Source organism: Biomphalaria glabrata, chromosome 3 (assembly GCF_947242115.1).
Source record: "Biomphalaria glabrata chromosome 3, xgBioGlab47.1, whole genome shotgun sequence".
NCBI lineage: Eukaryota > Metazoa > Mollusca > Gastropoda > Planorbidae > Biomphalaria > Biomphalaria glabrata.
The window spans coordinates 1,708,072-1,726,608 of NC_074713.1; the positions used below are offsets into that span (position 1 = coordinate 1,708,072).

The 18,537-nt window shown below is 38.4% G+C and overlaps 1 protein-coding gene across 4 annotated transcripts in view; it reads left to right on the forward strand.

The window, feature by feature from the left end:
- The window catches only part of LOC106058270 (mitogen-activated protein kinase kinase kinase kinase 5-like), a 61,852-nt gene extending 51,938 nt beyond the window's left edge, over positions 1–9,914 (forward strand). For all 4 annotated transcript variants that reach the window (XM_056022844.1, XM_056022846.1, XM_056022845.1 and 1 more), the window contains one exon: positions 4,673–9,914. In XM_056022844.1, coding sequence (XP_055878819.1) covers positions 4,673–4,760 — 88 coding nt within the window. In that variant the 3' untranslated portion in view covers positions 4,761–9,914. The remainder of the gene's footprint in view (positions 1–4,672) is intronic.
- Positions 9,915–18,537: the final 8,623 nt, after the last annotated feature.

Sequence of the window (18,537 nt, forward strand, 5' to 3'; positions counted from 1 at the left end):
AAAGTATCGAATGTGTTTGATGAACGTTCTCCTGATTAAGTGGTTGATTGTCTGATTAATCATGTCTGCCGTAGTGACGACCCCACTTCGTTGATTGATTGTCTGATTAATGATCTCTGCCGTAGTGACGACCCCACTTCGTTGATTGATTGTCTGATTAATAATCTCTACCGTAGTGATGACTCCACTTCGTGGATTGATTATTTGATTAATCATCTCTGCCGTAGTGACGACCCACTTCGTTGATTGATTGTCTGATTAATCATCTTTGCCGTAGTGACGACCCCACTTCGTTGATTGTCTGATTAATAATCTCTATCGTAGTGACTACTCCACTTCGTGGATTGATTGTCTGATTATCATCTCTGCCGTAGTGACGACCCCACTTCGTTGATTGATTGTCTGATTAATCATCACTGCCGTAGTGACGACCCCACTTCGTTGATTGATTGTCTGGTTAATCATCTCTGCCGTAGTGACGACCCCACCTCGTTGATTGATTGTCTGATTAATCATCTCTGCTGTAGTGATGACCCCAGCTCGTTGATTGTCTGATTAATCATCTTTGCCGTAGTGACGACCCCACTTCGTTGATTGTCTGATTAATAATCTCTATCGTAGTGACTACTCCACTTCGTTGATTGATTGTCTGATTATCATCTCTGCCGTAGTGACGACCCCACTTCGTTGATTGATTGTCTGATTAATCATCTCTGCCGTAGTGACGACCCCACTTCGTTGATTGATTGTCTGGTTAATCATCTCTGCCGTAGTGACGACCCCACCTCGTTGATTGATTGTCTGATTAATCATCTCTGCTGTAGTGACGACCCCACCTCGTTGATTGTCTGATTAATCATCTCTGCCATAGTGATGACCCCACTTCATTGATTGATTGTCTGATTAATCATCTCTGTCGTAGTGATGATCTCACTTCATTGATTGATTGTCTGATTAATCATCTCTGCCGTAGTGACGACCCCACTTCGTTGATTGATTGTCTGATTAATAATCTCTGCCGTAGTAACGACCCCACATCGTTGAACAGCTGGAGAATTTTTCCCAAATCCAGTGTCACAAAATGTCGTTTGGTTGAGGCGCAGTGTCAACATGATGCCGCAGTATTCCATCCCATCCTTCAAGAGATTTGAGTATTTAGACCGATGGATCCACTCAGAACTCTCTAGCAGTGCTCAGTAGCCCCTTCAAGTGACAGTAAGTTCACAGTCCTTTGATTAATGCTCTCGGTGATGTGAAACCTATGTACAGCGAGCCATGGGACCACGTGACCTGATCAATGACTAGAGTCTCTCCCCCTTTTCTCCCGAGGCTACAAGCGTTTGACTGCACAGATCACGAAATTAGTAGTCCCATTACATTTATGGGTGAACTAATGTATTACATTTATGGGTGAACTAATGTATTACATTTATGGGTGAACTAATGAATTACATTTATGGGTGAACTAATGAATTACTTTTATTGGTGTGCTAATGTATTACATTTATTGGTGAACTAATGTATTGCATTTATTGGTGAACTAATGCATTACAGTTATGGGTGAACTAGTGTATTACATTTATGAGTGAACTAATGTATTGCATTAGTTCGCCAATATAATCTAGAGGGGGGGGGGGGGGAGACGACTGCTGTGTGGGTGAGATACATCGTGCCGACCATAAACAACGCCCAGGCTTTCATCTCGCTTCTACGAGACGAGCCATAGTCGTTCTACGACTGAAGGAGGCCAGCTCTAAATAATCTCGATTAGATTCAATCTCCATTTCAGAACGCGATGTGGCATGCTGGATGTCACCGACGTGTGTGCACAGTAAGAGAAGATGTAGAACTAGACTACACCATACATCTGGGCTGTCGACTACTTCGTACTGAACTGGATCAAAAACTAGATCTAGTCAGTGGCGTAGCTATGGTGGGGGAGGAGGGGGGAGAATTTGACAATCCCCTCGGGCCCCCACTTGAGTGGGGGGCCCAAATGTGTGTTTTTTACATTAAATATTAGATATTACGCAAAATGCAGGGGCCCCCAAATGATAGAAAATTCCTAGCTACGCCCCTGCTAGTCATAGAGGAAACTTCGCGGCCTGTACTCTGTATGTGTGGGTGTGTCAAAGCGCAGCTGTCACTTGACGGTATACCGCTGAGATAGATACGTCTCCAATAGATTTCAATCATTCCGTTGCCATGGTAGCATAATAAACAAGACTTTCTCCCCCCCCCCTTGTATAGTACTTCATATTAAAAGTGATTAAGAACCGGAGAAGCTAGTTTGTTGTTGCCGGTTGCTATGGAATCAAGTTGGGTAACCCTAACAGAGTGTAATGAAAATTTGAAGACATGATAAATGCTGTTGTTTTTTTTTTCCTCTCCTGCTGTGCCACGTGATTCGTCATGTTATCTTGTCATCTTCATGTTAGCGCAAGTGGCTTTGATGACATTGACATTTAGTAGCCTCCCCTACCACAGGTCAAGCCACCTCTCCTTCTAGCAACCTGAGAAATACTCTAATTACATAGTCAGTCTGGATACTCTTTACATAGTCAGTCTAGATACTCTTTACATAGTCAGTCTAGATGCTCTCTACATAGTCAGTCTAGATACTCTCTACATAGTAAGCCTAGATACTCTCTACATAGTCAGTCTAGATACTCTTTACATAGTCAGTCTAGATACTCTTTACATAGTCAGTCTAGATACTCTCTACATAGTCAGTCTAGATGCTCTCTACATAGTCAGTCTAGATACTCTCTACATAGTAAGCCTAGATACTCTCTACATAGTCAGTCTAGATACTCTTTACATAGTCAGTCTAGATACTCTCTACATAGTAAGCCTAGATACTCTCTACATAGTCAGTCTAGATACTCTTTACATAGTCAGTCTAGATACTCTTTACATAGTCAGTCTAGATACTCTATACATAGTCAGTCTAGATACTCTTTACATAGTCAGTCTAGATGCTCTCTACATAGTCTAGATACTCTCTACATAGTAAGCCTAGATACTCTCTACATAGTCAGTCTAGATACTCTCTACATAGTCAGTCGTGATACTCAATACATATTGTAGATTGTAGATAAGTAGATATTCCATAGATAGTGAATCTAGATACTCTTAGATAGTTTCCCTTTCAGACTTTGCGAGCGATCTATATGGCAAATGATGTAAAGGTCATTACTTTCTGTGGCATACGGTTTACGAGGGTGTCATGTGGCCAGTACAACGACCAACCGCCTTTACTTTTCCCCAATTAATGTCAGGGTACACATTAGAGCTGGGTGGACTCAGAGGCGCCCAAAGATCCCGGAGCCAAGCGCTTTACCGCTCAGCCACCTAAGCTTTAGAATTATTTAACAAATGAAGAAAATTGCATCCTAGACTAGATCCCAAAATTAAAAATCCCGGTCTTCACCAGGATTCGAACGTGGGGCCGAAGCCAAGCGCTTTATCGCTCAACCACCGCGCCTCCAGATGCTCCGAGATAGTGAGTGTAAATTACTACACTGCTTTTTTTTTTCTTCATTTGAAACCTTGACCCTGACCCTGACCTGATTATGTTGAATGTTTCTCAGACTGCAATAAGTCAAGGTCGTGGATAGTAGTTCAAGTCGATTATATCGTTTGTTTGTTTTTTTTTTTTGTTTCTTGGCTGCTGCCTCCCCCCCCCCAACCACGTACACTCACGTGCTGTGAGGTAAAGAGAAGGAGAGGGAATTGGGTTGGAGCTGAGGGGGGGTGGTGGTGTCATATTTCATTGGGAAAACAAATTTAATGAAATTTTGATGTTTCTACCTGACCAATGCCATTGATTGCTGGCTAACACGACCAGCGGTTGTTGTGGCGCTGCAGGGGGGCGCTAGAATAATGGAGCTGGGTGTGGGGCGGATGAGGGGGACGTGCGTTTAGTTTTGTGTCATTTCCATTACATAACCAGATATATAATGTAATCCACAGAGCCCTCTCTCCGCCCTCTCTCTCTCACACACACACAGGCAAACACTAGAGCTAGCCAACACAGAACAACACTTGTGTGCAGTGTCCCCCTTCCCCCTTACCGCCCCTTCACTTGTGTTGCTTGATAGACCATCTGACACCTGATAATTTATGACGCTATTTCCTTTGTGAATTGAGTGTCGGCTTTATTAGAAACAGTGCCACCGCCCCTAGAGAGTCGAACCAGTGTCCAATTTTTTTAGGGAGAAACATTATAGGCGTTATAATCTTTAATGTTAACCATGCGAATAAAACTGACTTTATTAGAATCTCTTAAGAATTAGTATTGGAGACTTTAGTTTTTCAGCAAAACTTATAGTCCAAACCTTCTGAGACATAGACAGAGATGAGACATAGAGTGTAGACATAGACAGAGATGAGATATAGAGCTTAGACATAGACAGAGCTGAGACATAGAGCTTAGACATGGACAAAGCTGAGATATAGACAGAGATGAGATATAGAGCTTAGACATAGAGCTTAGACATAGACAGATGAGATATAATAGAGCTTAGACATTGACATAGATCTGAGATATAGACAGAGATGAGACATAGAGCTTAGGAACAGAGCTTTGACAATATGAGGTCTATATGACATTTTTTGCCTGTTATTAGATTGTTAGTTTGAATCTAACGCTGTCTCATATCTGTTTCAGAGTTATCTGCTTGGAGAGTAGACCAACACATGACCCAAATGCCAACTCTAATCTCTATGTGCTGGCTGGCCATGAAAACACTTACTAAGTGGACAGAAGTAGCCCGCACTTTCTCAAGGATTCCTAAGCCAAGTGATTCTTGGATATCTGCAAAGAAGAAACATGCCTCCCTTTTGGGAGGGATTTCGAAGAGTGGATTGTCCCCCCCCCCCTTGCCAGCCATCTTGACAGCTGCTGAGTTGTTCATTGTGTACATGTGGTCTCATTGTTTGTTTGATGGAGACTTGTCTTCCCAACAAAAGAAATGTAATCAAGTCAGCAGGCACAACAGGCTAACAGTTGCATGTGATAAATGTAATCAAGTCAGCAGGCACAAGAGACTGTTGCATGTGATGCCATGGGCAATTCGACAAACATAATTTTTTTTTAGTAGCTCAATCTACATAGAGCCAGTCAGGTGTTCATATTTATTGTAACGAGACGTACCATTAAGAAAGAAAAAAAGATTAATTAATTATACGTATTATAAAACATTTGGTTGTGTACTTTCTTTTTGATTTTCTTGAAACAATGAACCAGATATTTACACCCAACAAAAAAATTTATATATATATATATCTATACAGCACATATTGACTTCAAAGCCTAGTTTGGCCCTGCATATGAAACAACAGTAGACTCCATTTTTTTTTTTTTCTGTGTGAGTTGTCTATTTAGGCAAGAATCTTGTTGCCTTCAAGTCTAGTGCTTCACTCTCTCCTGATAGTTCATCTGTAGGTGTTTGCTTTCGTGAAGAATACTTTGAAATAACTTGTACAGCTACCGCCTGTAATTTTGCGTTTGAAAGATTTGTCCAAAGACTACACAGGAGGACAATACTGAGGTACATGCTGGTCCATGGTCACTCGTTTCATTGGTTGAATGTTGTCGGTAGTTCACTTTCAAAACTATAATCCTCCACCGTCTCTACTGACATATATTTGTATTATTGCATAATAAGCCCACTGTGGCTTGCTGTGGATGTGTTCTGAAGCTATGCATCACAAGTTTGAATGCACAAATACTAATGTACAAAACTGGACAGTATGTCATGCATGATTCTCAACTCATTCATTGTATGACATTTTTTGTTTTTTTTTTTGCTTGAATTAATTATTGACCTTTTTTTTTTTTTTAAGCTCCTTATTTATTTATTTTTTTGTTTAAAGAAACCCCACCCTCCCACCCCCTGCCAGTTTCTATTGTTCCAGAGACCCTTTCAGTTCTGTTTCTTCCTCCCCCCCCCCCCCCTTTCAAGATCATCTAGCTTTTGTTTCTCTCTATGAGTGCAAGATTTTGAGTAGGTATTTGAAACTCCTGCTGTGTGATAGGAGTTGTTCACTTGTTATGTATATACAAATCTTGGGATGTATATAAAAAATAGTGCCTCAATCTTTGTTCTAGTTCTAGCCGAGAGTTTTTTGTTTTGTTTCATCTAGGAAGGAGGAATCACTTGCCTATGTCAAGGAAGATTGTCAACTCTTTTTTTTTTTTTATTTAATTCAATGCCTACATGCCATTTTGTATCTTGCGGTATCAATATTATTTGTTTTTTTGTGCTGTTGTTATGTTTTGTTGTCTTTCAGTTCCCAAAGAAATGTTTTATCTCAGACAGATCTGAGCCAATACAAAAATCTTTAGGCTTAAGGTTGTGTGTGTGTTGACATGGAGTCAAGTCATTCATGCAGAGACCACTCTAATTACACTCAGCGCTAGGGACAACTTTCTGTTGTACTTAACACGCCCATGGTTTTGGTTTTCATAATCAGAACAGCTTATCTCTATGATCAGGGTGATACTTTAATTGAATATGTTCACGGGGAAAATTATATTATCATATTAATAAATTATATTATATTTTGTCTTGAAAGTTGAACTCGGATTGCTTCCTGTTCTCATCATGGTACACCTTCATGGGTTTAACCAACCGAGACATTAATACCAAAATATATACGTTTTTTTTCAGAACTCAATAATATGCTATTTAAAAAAATCTATAAAGTTTATTCAGAAACCTTAGATGTGTTATTATAAAGTCTATTCAGAACCCTATGCTATTATAAATTTCATTCTTTTGTTAATTTCTTTGAAAAGAAAAAAACTGTCATGAAACTTGATCTCTTTTTATATTGCCAGCAAGAGTGAAGTTCTTCTCTAGAGTGCTGTCTTTTCTCACCTCTTCTCCTGAAGTGGTCCTGGTCATAATGTCAGGCCCCCCTTTGGAATTACAGCTTTTGAATACACTAAAAGATGGATTGAACTCTTCACCAGAACAAACAAGCCCAGACAACTTGATGCTAGCAGGGAATTAAGTCCCCTTGTATCTTCTGACAGGTCTGTGTTGTATCCAGGGCTGTAGAGAGATAAGCTGTGTTCCTGCTGTAGTGCTCTATTGTGCTGGTAGTCTTTCAACTGGGTGGGGGGGGGGGGTCCAAGACATTCTTGTAACTTATTGACTTTGTCAGGGGCCTGAGATTTGTAGAAGAGTTACTATCTCCCTTCCATTCTTTGTTTTGTACATTCACAGACTTAGATGAGAGTGATGGATTACAGAGTCCATTTATGATATGGAACAGTTAGTTGAGATAACCTGTCACCTGAACAGATCTTGGAAGCTCTCTAAAATGAAAACAAAAAAAAATCAACTTATCTTATTGAATGTGGTCATGTTTTCAGCTATTTTTTTTTTTTTTTTTACTTTGCTTTCTGACTTGACATTAACAAGCTTGACAAAATAGGTGGATCTCAAACTATGAAATGTTGACCAACTCTTTTGTCTTGAAAGTTGCTTCCTGTTCTCATCATGGTACACCTTCATGGGTTTAACCAACCTGATATAACAAAATATATTCCATCATTTTATATTAGTATGTATTGAACGAGTTAATAACACATATGATTATATTTATTTGCGTCTAATCAGAATTTTTCACAAGCTTCTAGTGTAGCCACTTCTTGTAGTTAGTTGGTTTTTTTTTGTCATTATGAACTGTGCCAGGTTGTTGGTACCATTGAGGATTCCCATCCCCCTGAATTCTACTAGCTTCCTATCTTCAACATGTTTAATGGCTTAGCTTATTGGGATCACCCAGCTGTCTGTGTGTGTGTGTATGTTTTTAAAAACTAATTTAGCAATGGCCAATCAATGTTTGTGTGTCATGTGTGTGTGTGTGTGTTTTTTTTTTTAAATAATTTAGCAATGGCCAATCAATGTATGTGTGTTTGTGTGTGTGTGTTTTTAAAAACTAATTTAGCAATGGCCAATCAATGTTTGTGTGTCATGTGTGTGTGTTTTTTTTTTAATAATTTAGCGATGGCCATCAATGTTTGTGTGTGTGTGTTTATAAAAACTAATTTAGCAATGGCCAATCAGTGTTTGTGTGTTATGTTCTCATGAAATGTATTTCTCATATGTTTTGCTCAACATGATGATTGTGTTAAATAGACCTAGTTGTATGATTGTTTTAATTAGACCTAGAGATTGTCAGTATGATTGTGTTAAATAGACCTAGACATGTTAAATAGACCCAGACATAAAATGTATGATTGTTTTAATAGACCTAGGCATAGAGTGTATAATTCTTTTAAATAGACCTAGACATTGTATGATTGTGTTAAATTGACCTAAACATAGCTGTATGATTGTGTTGAATAGACCTAGACATTGTATGATTGTGTTAAATAGACCTAAAAAAAAGTCTGTTGTATTGGCTGACATTCCAAGTTTGTTTCTAAGCTGCAGCCCTTCCTTCAAAATGAAGATATTACCAACAAGCCAAACACAGCCCTGCAGGAAGTCAATAAGATGTGTTTGAACTCAAGATCCAACACAAAGATTGAAGTACACACGACACTGCCACATTTACATGAGGCCATTTGTTTGACAGTTACCACCATGACTTCTGATAGTTCCTGTGATGAAAGCTGATTGATGAGTCATTGAAGTGTCTAGGTTGGCTTTATATTTGATATTGATATGGCCACAGTTTATGCTAGAATGTTTACTGTTTAGCCATCTAAATTGTTGTTGTTTTTTTTTTTTTGGTGAACATTTTTTTTTTTGGTTCTGGCTGCTCCTGCATGGTGATGACTTTGTTTTAGAATACCAAGTGATATTTGTTGATCTTTTCACACACCTTGTGTACGTACTCAACCTAGATATGTGGTGAAGAAAACAGCCCAGCTTTCAACCACAAACCCAGTTCATAAAATGTGTGTGTGACCTGCATGACTAAATGGGGTTATGACCCCAAGGGCTGGGGAACCACTGACACAGATTGTTGCTCAAAGTGACATTTTTTTGTCTGCAAGCAGTGGACCAACTCCAGTGCTTGCCCCTTTAGGTCATGGTGACCTCTGGCCAACATCTGAAATAGTGCCAAGTAAAAGAAAACCAAATTACTTTTATTGATTTAAAAAAAAAAAAATATGTCAAGTTTTGTATATTTCTGTGGAGTGTTTTGCTCATACTTTATTATTTATTTCACTCCTAGAATGTATGAGAAGAACTGAACCTAATTGTATGATATATTTACACTCAAAACATAGCATGCTGTATTATCTGTAGATCTTATGCATGGAGTTTCACTCTTCTTTCTTTGAAGTTACATTTCTTCTCTACTCATCAATGACCTTGAACTTGTACATAGCACAGAAGAATATTTTGATTGCAGATTTATTTTATTAATTATTATTTTTTTTTTAATTTACTTTTTTTTTTTTTTGTTTTGAACTCAGAACTACTATTGTTTCATAGTTATTGACTAAATCATGGGCGTGCCTGCTGGTTTGATTTGGTCTTGTGATATGCAGTCCCCCCCAAAGTTTTTTTTTTTTGTTTTGATCGTGTTACAGCTAGTCACATTGATTTCATATATGCATCAATATAGTATTGGCCGTCTCATTGATTTTATCTTCATCTTCTCTGAAGCATCTTACCGAGGGCTGTACATTGTTGGACAAAAAAAAAATCACATTGAGTATATGTGTATGTAGTTGATACTACTTGGTCTATATTATGTATAAATAATGCTTATTAATATTATTATTGATATTTGTTTTGTGTTTTTTTTTCTCTCTCTTATTGCGTTAATGCTGATAGATTTTTGAATGTTTTTCATTCTCGTGAGTGATCACCAACTAAATGTTGAGAACTTGTTTTGTAAGTGTGTTCAAAAAATAAAAACAAAATGATATGTACATATATATTCTTATGGCCAGTGTTACTTTGAAAAGATGGTGCTAAAAATGTAAGGAACTTACAGTTGACAGTGCCATTATTGGAGTTCTTGGCACTATAAAGTGGGAAGAGAGGCTAAGTAGGACTACGCTCGAACTTGGCTTGGCTACCCATGAAGGGGGTTCGATACCCGACTCGAGCAGAGCTGTGTTTACTGACAGGGCCGGTCCTACAGATTGTGGGGCCCTATGCGAAACGGATTCCAGTCTTCGTAGGGATAAGGATAATAAGTAAAATTAAGATTTTATTTTTGCATTTTATTCATACTTTACTAAGTGCAAAATCACAATCAAATTAACTGTGTATGAGCCATCTACAATAGAAGCTAGTTTTCCAACAAAAAGCAGATAAACATTCAGATCTGCCTTTTAGATTTACTATCAACTAGCAAAATATCGCTTTTGATTTTTTAAGAGTTCGAGATAGATTTAGATGTATATTTATATGCCAGTGACTATTCAAGTAAACTAAGTATTTGAACTTACCATTGTGGTTAAAATTCGCCATATTATTAGATTTTTATTAAATGAAAGCTGACAATAACCTTTTTTTTTTAATTGCGAGTAGAATTGGCATTTTCCATATTGAATGACACCCCAGAATGACACTTTTTATGAGTTTTCAAGATATTTTATGGATGGCTGCCTGGTCGTGTGGTTTGCGCGCTGGACTGTCGTTCGGATTCGTCGAGGGTTCAAACCCTGCCCGCTCCCCATCCCCCTTCATCCTGCGGGAGGTTTGGACTAGGAAGTAAACTATCTTCAACTCTGAAAGAACATCCAAAACATTAAAACATTTTAATAACTATAGAAGATTTTCATGACTTTTTTCGTGTACTTTGCAATTTCAGGAGAGTTCTAGGAGCTCCTGGAATATCTTGAGGCCGCGGGAACACTGTTATAAGTTAAAATGGTTTAATCTAATAATTTACAATTAGAGTAGCGCTGGGCCTATGAATGTGCAGTGCCCCAAGGCCGGACCTGTTTACTAAGCGCCTAAAGGCAGCACGGAAAACCTTCTCCCAGATACCCCCCTCCCCTCACTGGTCCACGAATTGGGCCCTAGCAATCTGAGCATGAAAGTAGCGCTATATAAAAGTTATAGTTATTATTAACGTTACCTAGGATATCTTGGCCCTATCTCGACTATGTCATTGCCCTTGTGTAGTCTTTAAGTAATTCCGAAGTGTTTCTAGTTATTTAAACATAATTTGATTACGATAGAGTTATCTTTCTTTTTCTCTTCATTTAGGTTGTCTCTTTTCACCCCTACCCCCACCCCCGTATCGTGTAACAAAAAATGCACGTAATTCTGTCGGTTATTTAGTGACATTGCTCACAGCGCACTCACGCACACACCTTTAGAGATCAGGCGTGTTCTTGGGCTGCACCGCCATTTGTAAACAAACAAGGATGATCAGATAACCAAGGTCAAGTCAGGCCTTCGTCGCCACGGTAACGTTTGTTTCTTTCACCATGGAGATAGCATTTCAGAAGTCATGGTCGCATGCCGGAAACTCTTGGACTAGCGGATGTCACGTGATATAGACCCAGAATTGTCTCTCAGAGAACGGCGAGACACTGAATATCAACACAGTTAACATGGCGACTTGGAATAAAGGGAAAACAAATCCATGCACAAAAATGATTTCCCCCTCTATTTTTCTTGTTGAGAGCAGTGATCGGTTCCTTTCTACCACCACCCCTCCCCGGTTCGTCAGCTGATTGTTTGAATTGTACATAAAGTGTACAGGGAATGGCTAGTGTATTCATTCAGATTATTTGTGTAGTTATTCGTTTTGACCAATCTTGTCATCTCAGTAAACATCATTGCTAACAAAACTCTGGGCTGATATACATACAATGAACTACAATGAACACTTGGGTTTTTTTGTTTGTTTTTTTCTTGTTTGTTTTTATTTTTGCCATTGAAACTAGGGAGAACGAGTTGGCAGTTAGAACTGATAGAACGTAGCGGAAACTAGAACTCTTCAATGTCTGGCCATTGGTGTCAATGAAAGCAAGGCCAAAACCAATACATGACACAGGCTTTGTGATGCACCTACCCTCGTTAGCCGTACTCAAGTAATGGACCTCATTCACCAATTGTAAACAAACAACATTTAGTCACGTGATCCTATTGATAAAACAATGGGGAGAAAAAACTGTCACGTGACAAGCATCATGAATTAAACATGAGATCGTAAATTGTATAGAAGAGATAGAGCGCCACGTGGCTAAATGTTGTTTGTTTACGATTGGCGAATGAGACGATATTTTATTAACTTTCGTCCTGTCCACATTTTACAGTCTCATAGTAGCCTATTCATTCGCATCCTTTTGGGCTCAAGGCAAAGTCTCTGCTAATACTTGATAAGACTACTAACTCTATGAATTAGACGTTGCTAAACTCAAATTCAAAATATATCACTGAAAAGAGAAACGCAGGATCTTCAATTTAATATAATCTTAGTACATTTTTTTTAGTTCACTTTGGATTGTTCAGAACTCGTGTTGCAGGTGTGAGCTATTTCTTACACGCAATACATGCACGACCTTGACCTCTCAGCCTTCAGAGAGTGGTAACGTAAGAATCAGAATGGAGGCGCGGTGGCTGAGCCATAACGCGCTTGGTTTTGGTCCCAAGTTCGAATCCTGGGATTTTTTAATTTTGGGATCTTTGGGCGCCTCTGAGTCCATGCAGCTCTAAAAGGGTACCTGACATTAGTTGGGGAAAAGTAAAGGCGGTTGATCGTTGTGCTGGCCACATGACACCCTCGTTAACCGTAGGCCTCTGAAACAAATGACCTTTACATCATCTGCCCTATAGACCACAAGGTCTGAAAGGGGAACTTAACTTAAGAAGCAGAATCGTCTAGAATAAGAATTTAAATAGTTACTATATCGCCCAATAACATTATTTTAGTAGGCCTACATTAACATCGCCTGTGTTTCTCAATTCATTATATATGAACTGTTGACTAGCGAGTGACGCTAAAACCAATTTTAACGTGTGCGCCATTATTCAAATATTTCCCACTTCATTATGTGAAAGCTTTGAGTTGAGGCTTAGCAAAGTGCCGTTAGAAACGCAATGACCTTTTTTTCTCCTACCAACAACGAAATATTGCTGTCAGTGAGCCATTTGAATAATGAATTGGCGCAGCAGAAGATAGAAATCAGCATGTACTTGACCTTGGTCACACATGTCTAAACCTTATCTTCTAGTTGGATCCTATTTACAACATCGATTAGTTACTGCTGTAAAGTCTGGGCAGCTGATAAAAATAATTTTCAGACGACTAAAAAACATTTTAAAATAATCGATTCAAGATATGACATGTTTTTTTTTTTTATTTCTTTTTAATTCTGATTCTAAAACTTAAAAAAAAAATTGTTCCTGGATGTTTCGGAAACAGAGTTCAGCAATAATTATTTTGAGATTTTTAAGATAGAAAATTGCGAGACTAATAATTTCATGCTTTAAAAACTACAGTATAATAGCCTACAAAATCATAAATATAGGCCTATAAACATAGACATAAATAAACATAGACTAGCCGATAAAAGAGTTTTAAGAAACGAAAATTTGTGACTTGCAATTTTGCGCACTTTATTATACAGCATTTATGAGCAGTGTAGTTTTGAAGACTGAAGATCATGCAACTTTTCAAAATTCGGAAATCCGACAACAATAGATATACATGTTTTCAAGTTACATGAAGTTATTTCCTTTTTCCAGTCTATATTTATGTACGTTTATGCCTATAAACCTCAAGAAATCATAAAATTATGATTTCGCTATTTTGTTATAAATGTGTATTGTGACCTGAAAATGGCCATAAAATAACACGTTATCAGAACAAGTTTTCTTTATGCAAATAACCCCAGAAAAATGAACAAAATAGGCTATACGAAAAGGAGTAGTGCCTAACATATAAACCAGTTTAAATCTCCTGTTAGTCTTCAAGAATAAAGATTACAAGGACAGCTAGTGTGGCGCTAAGCGTCCATACCACCACTGCAAACATTTCTACTAAATATACAGAAATCTCGTGTTTCCAGAGGTTTCTTGTTCGCCCCGTATTTCCCAATACAAATCACTTTCTTCAGTTTATCGATTGCTAAGTCCTTCGTCCACCGTCAGTTTGCCGTACGGGAATGTTGAAGGGAAGAATCTATCCGGACGACAAAGTCAAAATGTCACGAAGTTGTCAAACTGTTTGACAGAGGCTTTTGTCATCTTTCTAAGACCTCTGGTACAGTAGATAGAGCAACGCTGGGAGTTTAATCTACTAACACAAAGATTCTGTACAGCAACGCTGGGAGTTTAATCTACGAACACAAAGATTGTTTGTACCAACTCACCCCCCCCCTCTTTTTTTTTTTTACTCTTCTTCTTGTGTATGTATTTTTTTTTTCTTGTTACCGTAACAGAAAGCCATACAATTGAGAGGTGCTGTCTGTGGTAGGAGCCTAGAGCGGGAGTTCTCCACCTGAGAGTCGCGACCCCTTTTGGCGGGGGGGGGGGGGGGGGGAGGCGATTGGCGTTTTTCCAGAGGTCGCCTAAGACCATCGAAAATATGGATTGCATTTTGTCTTCTTCAATTGCTGTGTGTGTGTGTGTGGGGGGGGGGGGGTCGCGGCAGAGTGGAGGATTGTAAAAAGAGGTCGCCGAGTTTAAAAGGAAAAGGTTGAGAACCGCTGGCCTAGAGGTAAAATAAACTAGAGAATGGAATTTTAACATAATCAAATCTTTCTTCCGGATAAAGGAGAGAATAAACCTCGCCCGGGTTACAGACAACGTATGAGCATTCTCACCTGGCAAGAGTACGGTAGTGCTGAAGACAGGGCCGGATTTAGGTAAATGGAGGCCCCTAACATTTTTTTTAAGAAGCTTTACTGAAAACATCCACTTAGGCCTATTAACTCTTTCTCTCCTAACTGACGATACCAACGTTGATTCCAACAGAATGTGATAAATAATTACGGAGAGAAAGAGTTAATGATAATACTTGTTTCTAAAAGCATGCCATATTTTAGATGAAAAAAAAAAGTATTTGTAAATTTAATCTCATTTCCCTCCACTGAAATAAAAATATTTAATATTGTTATAACTCCGCCATGCGCACCGACATCTAAGCTAGAAGGTGCGCACTGTGATAAACTAGACTGAAAAGGATGTCAACATTAGGAAGAGAAGGGAAAACGATTTCCGCCCAAGTTGAGAGCCGAAGTGAAAAGACTGTGCCTAAGAAAGATGATGTTTTATGAACTTGTGATAAAGATTTATGTGCCTCGTTGAGTTGCCTCCCTTACGTTATTACAATATGTATATTTTGGTTTAAAAAAAAAAGAGTTTGTGAAGGGTTTGGCTCTGGGTTAACGCTCTGTCAGAAATCCGGAGCTGCTAGTAGATCTATATATTGTGAACTTCTTAACCACGAGTGTTGCCAACCGTGAGATTTAAAGTGTAATCGGTAGAAATGCGAAAAAAAAAAAAAAGTAAAAAAAAAGGCACATTTCTTATTCCATACGCTAGAACAAAGTCGTAGAAGTGATCCTTCTTCCCTAGTGCCAATAGAGAATGACATGAGCTGTCTGGATCAGCCAGGAAAATCAACAACTTAGCACCAGAGTTTAAGTCATTGATTAAAATGCAAGACTAGATTGACACATGAAATGCGTAGGACGTAATTATCCTCTTTTTAGAAGTAACGTCCGTAATGTACAAGATAATATAAGAATTCTTTTTTTTTTTTAATCTCTTTTGGGAAGGCCCCTCTCTTTTTTATGTCTTGGGGCAGTATCCCCGTCTGCCCCCCTAAACTCCGGCGCTGCTGTTGACCTGCCACATCTTGATCATCAGAAAATGCCTCTGCCGACAGACCTTTAAACGGACTACATTTAATTTAGCTTTTTGAGTTTTTATTGTGTCAGTGGCAGTGCCAGAGAATATCTATTTTAATATTAAGAAATTGAAAATTAACCAAATCAAACCGTATGAAACTCTTGCATTAGATCTAGTTACGAGTGTAAACCCAAGAAAATGTAGGCACTATAGATCTTGAGTTCTTAATCACTTAATGGGTTGTACTTGTATCGGAAACGATCTCCATTAGAAGAGATACAATGTTAGACACCGCCCATGGCGCCACGGACACGACTTGCCAGGAAGAAGTTGAATGCCAGAGCCAAAATTAAAAAGTGGAGTGACAGCGTTGTCATTACAAATAACTTCTTAGGCACGTGTTGCTATATGCACGCACGGCGAATGACGTAGCAGACTAATTTTAGCATATCTGCGCTCACAATGATTGAAAAAAAAAAGTTCAAACAAGTAAACAATTGTCCTGTCTAAGGTGTACAAGAAGGCAAGTTAGAAGTCGCCAGATATTTAATGTAATTTATTAACAAACGCACTAAGGACTGATTATAAATAAATATAGACTGGCCGATTAAAGAGTTTTATGAAACGAAAATTTGTGACTTGCAATTTTGTGTACTTTATTATACAGCATTTATGAGCAGTATAAAAGTTAGGTATTCACATCTATTTCAGCCATAACCTATATAAGTATTACAATAGTTTTGTTTAATCTCTAAGAATGAAGATCATGCAACTTTTCATAATTCGGAAATCCGAATACAATAGATATACATGAAGTTATTTCCTTCGGCCAGTCTATATTTATTTATGTCTATGAGTAAAGTTTTAGATTTAGATCTAAATGTGGTCGTCTGATTATTGTTATCCAGTCTCCGTACTGTAATAGGCTACTGCGCAAAAATTAGGTCATCTTATATCATATTCATTTACATTTTATGTACATATATACATTTATACAGGGTAATCTTTATATAAGAAACGAGTCCTTGTAATCACAACAAATTTCCGTAAAGATCAATAAAGCAGTCTTAGTCTTAGTCTTAATCTGCTTTTCGCTTGTTTTTACCGCAGTCTGAGGTTTTTACAAAGCTTTTATCAACTCAACCGCCCAGTAGGCCTATAGCATTATTAGTATTGATGTATTGCCTATTGTGTCATATTGTCTGTTTTAATTGACCATTACTAAAGCGCCAGATTATTTGGAGCCTTTTCGTCAAGTTCTTGATGTGTTAGATGTGCTGTGTTGTGTTTAGCAGTGTTTACAGAAGGCATGTTTAGGAGAGATCGTAACAATATTATCACGTGGCTAAATGTTGTTTGTTTACGATTGGTGAATGAGGTCCATTAATACATCATTGTTGACTGTTGAGTTACTAAATACCTGGAGTGTAGCAGTTGATTATTCAACATAGATCTACATGTAGGCTTTAATATTTGTAGATAGATCTACATGTAATATCTGAACATAGATCTTCATGTAATATTTAAACACAGATCTACATTTAATATTAGAAATGATTAAATAATTACTTTGTTGTTGTCATAACTTGACGAAATAGCTCATTAATTAAGCTCGTTATAATTGGGTCACTGCGACCCGCTGTCCACGGCGTTGTCAATCGTGACACCAAAGTCCCGAACATAATTACTGTCACCCGGTGGAGTTAATGGTATGTCAACAATAGCTGAGAATGAGGGGGGGGGGGTCACGTATAACGAATGTCAGAGAATCAGGTGGGTAGGGGCAAATAAGGAGATCATTCCTTTCCTTGGCTGTGCATGTTCTATGATAATTAAGTTCACTGACCTACATTTCAGCCTCGTCACATTTAAACACCACCCGCATCCTTTTCCCAACTCAAATATGGTAAGTCTGAATATGTAACAAGTATTAAATAAACATAGATGCAGACCTACATCTGCCTGGTTGTGTGGTGTGCGCTCTGGACTGTCGTCTCGATGCTCCCGGGTTCGAACCTTGTCCGCCGCTGGGTGGACTCGGAGACGCCCTAAAAATCCCGAACTCCAAAATCCCAGTCATTACCAACACAATTTAGGTCATTGGTTAATATGCATGACTAAACGCATGACGCGTAGGACGTAATCATCTTCTTTTTTTGAAGTAACGTCTGTATTATATAACATAATAGTGTGTTGTTGTTTTTTTTTTGTTGTTGTTGTTTTATTGATTCTTGTTTTATAAACTACTAGAAATAATTGTGCAGTATTTCGACTTGTTCTGTGAAAAATAACGTGTACAAACTTTTTACCAGACAGACAGACGGACAGACGGACAGACAGACGGAGTTGATAAAAGCTTTGTAAATAACCAACGTTTAACTTTCTCCAAAAATTAAAATATGATTTGCAGTTTCTACAATTATAAAGGCTAAAATGTTCATGTTTAATCACACAACATTAAATTTCTTTTTTTTGGAGGGTAGTCTTTATATGCATTTATCATTATATAATTATTTATCACGTCTTGACCGACAGTGTGAGAATCTCTCTTTGGTTCTTGAGACTGCCAGTCTTCACGCGCCATTTGCACTACACTCCTGACGGCGCGGCCCTGGAGAGGAGCAGACGACACGGCCGGACATGTCAGTGACACCGATTCCCCCCCCCCCCCCTTTCCTCACTCACAGCAAACATTAGCAGACGACGGTGGTGACGCGTTCGCATTTTCCAATTCGCT